Source organism: Corvus brachyrhynchos, unplaced genomic scaffold (genome assembly GCF_000691975.1).
Source record: "Corvus brachyrhynchos isolate BGI_N302 unplaced genomic scaffold, ASM69197v1 scaffold14, whole genome shotgun sequence".
Classification (NCBI taxonomy): Eukaryota; Metazoa; Chordata; class Aves; order Passeriformes; family Corvidae; genus Corvus; species Corvus brachyrhynchos.
In genome coordinates, this window is record NW_008239110.1 from 13,242,293 (window position 1) to 13,250,776 (window position 8,484).

At 38.5% G+C, this 8,484-nt stretch overlaps 1 protein-coding gene across 1 annotated transcript in view; it reads left to right on the forward strand.

Moving 5' to 3' along the window:
• Positions 1 to 52: 52 nt before the first annotated feature.
• The window catches only part of HSF2 (heat shock transcription factor 2), a 14,582-nt gene continuing 6,150 nt past the window's right edge, over positions 53 to 8,484 (forward strand). The window contains exons 1-7 of the mRNA XM_017739414.1: positions 53 to 124; positions 2,912 to 3,020; positions 3,230 to 3,357; positions 4,742 to 4,869; positions 6,841 to 6,916; positions 7,995 to 8,056; positions 8,171 to 8,255. Coding sequence (XP_017594903.1) covers positions 53 to 124; positions 2,912 to 3,020; positions 3,230 to 3,357; positions 4,742 to 4,869; positions 6,841 to 6,916; positions 7,995 to 8,056; positions 8,171 to 8,255 — 660 coding nt within the window. The remainder of the gene's footprint in view (positions 125 to 2,911; positions 3,021 to 3,229; positions 3,358 to 4,741; positions 4,870 to 6,840; positions 6,917 to 7,994; positions 8,057 to 8,170; positions 8,256 to 8,484) is intronic.

Consider the following 8,484-nt stretch of genomic DNA (forward strand, 5'->3'; position numbering starts at 1 on the left):
GGCCGGGGGCGTCCCGGGCTCGGTGTCCACCTGCTGGAGCGGCGGGAAGGGGATGGGCCACGGGAGAAGTCGAATTGGGCAGCAGTCTGCCTGTAGTGCAGCCAAGGGCGGGCACGTTGCTACAGTGAGCATCATTAACAGTTACGGTAAATGCTAAGCACATATTTTAATAATAGCTACTTCATTTTTTTTCTATATGCTGTTTTCAATAAAATCCTGTTCTCAAATTGTATCAGTATCTCTAAGTAATGTTGAGTTAAACTCAACTGAGAACTCCCTATTTTAAATGCTTGAGAAGTAATAAAATATGTTAAGCATTTTACTGAAGATGGTTTACCAGTACTTTCAGCCAAAACTTCCCAAAGAGGGAAGCAGAAGCTCTCAGTAGATTACGGTAGCTTTTCTTTCTTTCTCTTTTTTCTTTTTTTCCTTCGTTTGTTTTGGGGTGGGATTTTTTGTGGGTTTTTTGGGTTTGTTTGGTTTTTTTTCTCTTTTTTTTTTTTTGGAGGAGAGATACTAAGAAGATATGAAGATTAATGTTGTCTACGTTAAGAAATGCTATTTTTGCTACTTTATGCTTTTAATGGAGAATTTCCAAATTACTTATGCTTATCTCAAGTAAACACACCAATACCTGTTAGGTATCTTTGTATTTTTTTTTTTTTTTATTAACAGTAAAAATAATTGTGTTTGAGATTCTGCAAGGCTGTTTCTAGAGGGGAAGGTCCACTCATCAGAGTTGATATTATTAGCAAGTTCTTGTGGGAGGGAAGTATTGGAGTTATGTGTGATATCTTTTAGAAATGCTGTGTTGATATTATGGGGTACAAAAAGTGTACCGAATATATCAAGGAAGAGAGAGTACAGTTACTATAATATTTTGCTTTCCTCCTCTACAAATCTCTATCCTTACACTCTAAGGATAAATGCTATCCGAAATGAAACAGACAGGTTTTTGTCTCCCTGCAAAGTGAAACCACAGTATGTGTTGTCCATGGAAATATGGGTGAGGAATACCAAATTAAGCACTTGGAAGACTGCTCTATGCTGCAGTCATTGGCACTAGGAGTTGACAATCGTATTTAGCTGTGTAGTGAAACTTACAGGCCTTAATGTCTGCACAGCTTTGCTGGAAATGACTGTCAGGGCAACAAGAGCTAGTGGATGTGTTTCCCAGATTTTCATGTGCTAAGCCTGGACAATGTCAAAGTGATGATAAAGTGAGGCACCACATGGAAGCTGTCTGTTGGTGTCACAAGTCACTGGAGTGTCGCTTGGTTCAGCACCTTCAGTTAGTGAGTTTCACACACAGCATTGGCTAAAGTAGTCTGTTCTTGCGATTTCTTTTGCTTCCCCTTTCCTTCCACATTGATTCTCAGCAGGAGGTAGGTAGGCATTACTGGAAGTTTTCATCTCCCTACCTTCCTCTCAGTGTTAAGCACCTAAGTCCTCCAGTGGAGAGCCATTTATAACATCCTGTTTCTGATGCTCCCTGCTGATTTGCAGGAACAGGCTGTTGTGGTTTAACCCCCAGTGGCAACCAAGTACAACACAGCCACTTGCTCATTTCCACAGCCTAGTAGAGAAAGTAAAACTTGTGGGTTGAGACAAGAACCATTTAAAATTGAAATCAAGTATATTATAACTAATAAAACAGAAAGAAAACACAAGAAAAAACAAACTATGCCCAAAACAATTGCTTACCAGCTGCTGCTCAGTACCCAGCCCATCTGAAAACAGCAGTCGGCCCTCCTGCTGGATAACTCAGCCAGTTTATATATTGGGCATGATGTTCTGTGGTATGGAATATCCTTTTGCCCAGTTTGGGTCAGCTGTCCTGACCATGCACCTTCCCAGCTTCTTGTGCACCTGCTTGTTGGCATCACTTTGGAAGTTGAAAAGGCCTTGACTTAGGGTAAGCACTGCTCAACAACAACTAAAACATCCACTTACTATCAATGTTATTCTCTTAGTGCATTCAAAACTTAGCACTCTACCAGCTACTGAGAAAAAATTAATCCTATCCTACCTGAAACGACACCGGCCTTTGGACAAGGATCTTCATATGGTCTTACAGCTGGTTCTTTAAGCTTCTTGGGATCATAGAACTGCTGGCATTTGAGGAAGGCATCTAAGAAGATGCAGGAAGAGTGCTGACATTTGTTGAAGATGATAAGACTTTTTATTAACTACAGGGTGAAAGTATTGAGGATGTGTAGACATAACCTAAACCATTTTGAAGTAGGTAATTTGCATTCTGCTGATTACTTGCCCTGTAGTTAAATGGAGTGCAGTCACTGAAGAACAAAGAGCTGATCCTTCTATTTTAGTTAAAACCTGTGGGTTAAATAAAAGATCAGTCCTCCCTCACAACTGGCATTCCAGGAGAAGGGGAATCTTGCCTTAGGTGGCTACCTTTTTGGTAACTTTAAAACCCAGTGGCACATTCAGCTTTTTGACAGCTCCATCTGCTCTACAAGCCCTATCAAACCAGTCATGCTTTTATACTGTAAAGCAGATGGGACTTTCAGCTGGTTGTTGGTATTTTTTCCTTGCTCAGGTTCTTTGTTAAGATTACTTACCAAGGCTTCAAAACTATGCTCAAAATTGATAGTATTGTCCTGTAGTGAAACTGTGATAATTGCTGGTACACAACTCATTTATTGAGAAAGCAGTGCATAACAATAGAGATGTTCCCCTACAGATACAGGTAGTGATGTAAATCGATAGTACTCAGTTGCTTTGCAACTGCAATGTTTGTACGCTTTCTGTTTTGGAAAATTGTAGGCAAGCAGATCAGTAATGTACTGCATGCACAAAGGAAACATTCCAATCTGGTGATTAATTTTAAAAGCCTAGTGTGTTTTCTGCTATGGTTCTTAAGTAGCTTAATGTGTCTCTCTCATTTTAGAATGGCAAGAGTTTCTTGGTGTTGGATGAACGGAGATTTGCAAAAGAGATTCTTCCCAAGTACTTCAAGCACAACAACATGGCAAGCTTTGTCAGACAGTTAAACATGTGTAAGTTCCTAGATTTTTGCATTCTAGCACAGTTCTAAATCCTGTATGTAGAAGTTGCGTTATCATTTCCTTTGAGCAGAGGCCTTGTGTTCTCTGGAACTAGGATACTATCTTACCCTCAAAATTGGTAACAGGATAGTTGGAAGAGCATACTTTGAATTTCTTAATGTGGGTTTTGAGGTTTTTCTTTCCTTTTGTTTTTTTTAAAGATGGCTTCCGTAAAGTTGTTGGTGTTGATTCTGGAATTTTCAAACTGGAGCGAGACGGTCCAGTAGAGTTTCGGCATGCATATTTTAGGCAGGGCCGGGAGGACTTGTTGGAACACATTAAAAGGAAGGTTAGTGAAAATACAGTATATAGAAAACCTGTACTATTAAGTATTGATGAATAGCTAAGTTCATGTCAAGTTAACTGCAGGATTGTGAGTGCAAATAAGTTCAGAGTTTATGGAAACAAACTGCCCTGCTTTCATTTATATCTTGAGCTTGTTTAAAGATATTTTGGGGGATTTGACAAGGCTTTTTTATCTAACCTGCTTTGCTGTCATTATAGTTAAGTTTCACAGGTGGCAAAAAAGAGTGAGTTATGTAATATGACAATTTGCAAATGAGTATTAGAAGTGCACAGCATGCTTTGACTTTACCATCAGCAGTATAAGAAACCGCTTGTTTATGTAGTTTGTTTCAGAACAAAGCTACTGTAAGCATTAAACTTTACACCCAACAGAAAATACAGGCAAACCTATAAACATGCTTGTTATGCTCCTGAAATGTACTCTGCTGTTATTAAGTCAGATGGATATAGATGGCAAATAGAAATATGGCAAATTAAACTGGATGTCATGGTTAAGCCCAGCCAGCAGCTCAGCCCCACACAGCCTCTCGCTCACTCCCCCCATGTCAGGATGTGGGAGTGAATTGGGAGATAAAAGTGAGAAGACTCGTAGGTTGAGATAAAATCACTTTAATTAGTAAAGCAAAAGCTACACACACAGGCAAAGCAATACCAGGAATTAATTTACCACTCCCCCTGGGCAGGCAGGTGTTCAGCCATCCCAGGGAAAGCAGGACCCTGTCACATGTAATGGTGACTTGGGAGGACAAATGCCATCATTCTGAACATCCCCCACACTTTCTTCTTTTTCCCCCAGTTTTATATGCTAAGCATGACACCTTATGGTATGGAATGTTCCTTTGGTCAGGTGGGGATAACTGTCCCAGCTGTGTGTGTGCCCTCCCAATTTCTTGTGCAGCCCAAGCCAGCTCGCTGGTGGAGTGAAGTGAGAAGCAGAAAAGCCCTTGACTCCATGTGTAAACACTGCTCAGCAGTACCAAAAACATCTCTGTATTACCACCACTGCAGCACAACTGCACAAGTCCAAAACAGAGCCCCGTATTTGCTGCTATGAAGAAATTAACCCTACCCCAGCCAAAACCAGCACAGAGTGATGTCCTTGTTAGCACCAGGTTATTGTGATGTGCTTATGACTAAGTAGAGCACTTGGGAAAATGCCTGAAGAATCTGAGTGTACGTAAATGTTTATAACAGCTAAAGCTAAGGTGGTGACAGCTGTATTTCTGGTTTTGGGGTTTTTTGGATGCTTGGTTTATTATGAAGTTAAATGCATATTTTGTCAACATTAGTAAGAAAATCACCAGAAGAGAATAATAGTTAAGCATGAGTTAAGGGAACTGTTGTTTCTGGATTCTAATCTTTTAAAGGTTTCTTCTTCTTCGAGACCTGAAGAAAACAAGATACGTCAGGAAGATCTCTCTAAAATAATATGTAGTGCTCAGAAAGTGCAAATTAAACAAACGACTATTGAATCTCAGTTGTCTCTTTTGAAGAGGTAAGTTGGTTCACCAGTAACTGATCCTTAATGCTGAGTAATTGTGACACTAGATACTGGACAAAAACCTAATTTTAGGTGTCTCTTCATTTCTGGTTGCCTAATTCAATTATAGTTTTAGGAACATAAATTTCAATAGAAAAATTGCTTTAAAATTAAATATTCTGATATTATTAAAAGTAATAAGCAATGTTGGTGTTTGCAGAACACTAGTAGTAGGAAATCAAATAACAGCTTTAATAAGAGTTCCATATAGATGCTGAGGCCGAATATTTAAATCAGCTCTTAATATAAAGTATGCTGGTTTGTGTCTTCAGGTTTGAAATAGTTTCTGTGTTTGGTTTGAGTCAGAGTTTGGTTTGTGCAATTTGCATATAATACTTTCATAGGACAATTAATGTCTTTGCTCATTGTTTTTTATTTTCCTATTGTTTTTGTCCTCATTCCCCCACTGTTTAAAATTGCAGAAGAGTTAATGCCTATGAAAATGTGTCTAGAAATCTAATTTGGAAATTCCTTAGTTACCTCATTGACAGAGGAACAGAATCTAAAATCCAAATGTAAATAGAGTTTTTTTAGAATTGTATTATTGCCTGCTTAGAAATTATGATTGTCAACAGTGAGAGACGTGTGTCACAAATTACTTAATCCTTTAGAGCATGTAGATACAGACAAGATACATGACCATAAGGTCATGCCCTGTAAGTCACATCACCTCAATAGAAGCTGTGTCAGGGCACCTTACCTTACGTTGAGAAAGTGACAGTGTACATCTGTGGCAGATGTTACCGTAGTTCAAGAAGTAATTTCTCTCATTTCTAGACTTCAGTTCTAGTGACTTGAGTAGTAGAATATTTAGAGGCAAATTTCTTTTGCCTAGGCATAGCCTTTGTTAGAATCTGGCCAGTCTAGAGTGAAAATGATGATATTTGCCCTTTTGAAGTCCTAGACTAATTTGGGTTGAAAGGAACCTCAGAAGGCCATCAGGTCCAAACCGCTGCCCAGAGCAGGGCTTTGACTGAACTGACAGCCAGTTGCTAATGACCTGACAGTTTGTAGAGATGAGAACATAGTGGCTGGTCTTTGACATCCATAATGTCATCCCATCAGTTTAAAATTATTGAGGTAGAAACTGGAGCTAAATCGGAAGACCTGGTCCTCCAGAATACGTTGATAAAGCTAGTGAGAAAATTGAGAAAGTTCAGAATGCCTACCTTCTGCTGTTAGTTTTGTGATGGAACTGTACTCTTAAATTGTATGTTGGACACAGAGCAGTTTGAGGAGTGAGTAGTACCCTGCATCACACTGCATATGAGCAGCTGTTTCTGAAAACTTAGTTTAAGGTTTCCTAAAAACACAAGCACCAGTGGAGTTTGCTTTTTTGTGTTGAAAATTAAACTGCAGAAGAGAGAAGGGTGATCTGTTGTCTTCCCATATTCATTGAAGCTTCTGGTGTTCATTATCTACATCTTAATATGGCATACATTGTTGGAAACAAGGCTCGTGGTTACAGTAGGGCAGTTTTTACACTGTCTCAGTAACTGGAGTCCTGTGAGTACTGGAAGAACCAATGTTTCTAAAATGGCAGTGTTTCAGGAAAACTGCCATCTCTGACATGCTCCTATTGTTTTTTATCACCTAACATGCCCCTTCACTGGAGCTAGTAAAGGTAACTGTTAAAGGTGATAGTTAATTTTTAAATGCTGAATGTATGGGTAATGATTATTGCCAAATTTGGGAATTTTATTTTTCTTCCTTTAAAGCAGATGGATATTCTCTGCAGGCCATTTGTTGTGTTTGGGTCTCCATTTCATAGTTACTTTCCAAGGCTGCTTGCTGACTGTGTGACACTCCCACACCAACCTGCAATCTAAAAACACATTTCAAAGGGTTTTAATGAAGCCAACTGATCTTTAACAAAAATTAATAACTTAGTTTTAGTTTGACTTTTAAATCATCATTTTTAAACAGAGAGAATGAATCCCTTTGGAGGGAAGTGTCAGAACTGAGAGCAAAACACTTGCAACAGCAGCAACTTATTCGAAAGGTAAGGCTTCATTGAAGTGTCGTGTGTGCTTCTGTGAGTGCTTCTGAACTAGGAATGCTGTGCCACATTACCTTGCTTTACCCTCACTCAGCTTTTTGTAATGTCAAATCTCTCTTTAATAGAAAAAACAGCAGTGTGGTATATGGTGAACAAATCCTAGTGAAACAAACATTCATGGTATTTTACTGCATAAGCAGAAAATAAGGCCAAAGTCTTGTAAACATTTTCAAAGAAAGAGGCTCAAGAACATCCTACATCAGTCATTAAGGTACCCTTAACATGGTCTGCCCATTTTTTATTCAGGAATCAGATATCTAATTCTCTGTGTCATGTGATCTCAGGGAAAACTCTCCTGAAGTTACCAGAGGAACAGATAATTGAGTGGAACCCCTCGATAATATGTTAACTTAGATTATTTAACAGTTAGATTTATGATCTACAAAAACTGGTATAAATGCATAGAGTTGATGGATCTATTTTTTTTTTAACATACTAGAAAGGGCATCACTGCAAGTAGCCTTGTAGCAGAGACTTAGTGAGTTTTTTTCCCCAGGTTCTTCAAGCCAGAGACATACATTAAAGCTTTAAATTTAAAACATAAGGGAAAGAAGTCTAACATTTCAAAAGGAAAGGCAGCTGATGAATAGTGTTAATTGTACATGTAATTTTTCTGAATCTGTCAAAAATGCCTTCCACCAAAACCAATATTTACAATACAGGTTATGTATATGGACCACATCCCTATATGTCTTCTGTCATTGCTAATTAGAATTCTTCTAATTGTTTGCATTGCTGGATTTCTTTCTGTGTACTGTATGATGTCTTGTAAAAGTCCACTTGCTACGTGAAAAGCCTGTCTTTGACAATTGAATAACTATTTAGATATTATCAGCACTGTTTTTTACCTTGATTTTTAATTTTTCTGAGCAGCTCTGTATAAAAGTTACTATACAAAGGAAGTGTTTTGTTGTTTATGTATAGATTTTATTATTGGCGTCTTCTGCTATAAGATACCTTGGTACTCAGGAGAAACAATTACAAAGTAGAGCAACCAACAATAGTGTTCTCTCCCTTACAGATCGTACAATTCATTGTTACCTTGGTGCAGAATAACCAACTAGTGAGCCTAAAACGCAAGAGGTAAATATGATCTTGAAAACTTGCTGTCTGCTTGATAAACTGACAGGCCTTGTTGATTAATTACTAAAGAGGTGGTTTTGAAATGGCTTTCTTCCTTCATGCTTTCTGTTGTAGGCCTCTACTTCTGAACACTAATGGACCTACAAAGTCGAATGTATTTCAGAAAATTGTGAAAGAACCAGCTGACAGTAGCCACCATGTAAGTTTTCTATAATGGGTACTCTCTGTCACGATGAAGGAGTGCAGGTGGGCAGATGGATCAAGTTCGTTGTCATGTGGAGACTAAAACGTAGCTGTGTACTGAGAGCTGTCAACTTGTAGAAGTGATAGGCTGTGTTGTTTCCTTCAGAAGCTAAATGTGTTGATAATCACCATTCACTTTCCAACATAAGCATGTATAAACGGGTTACCTGTGTATTAAATACATC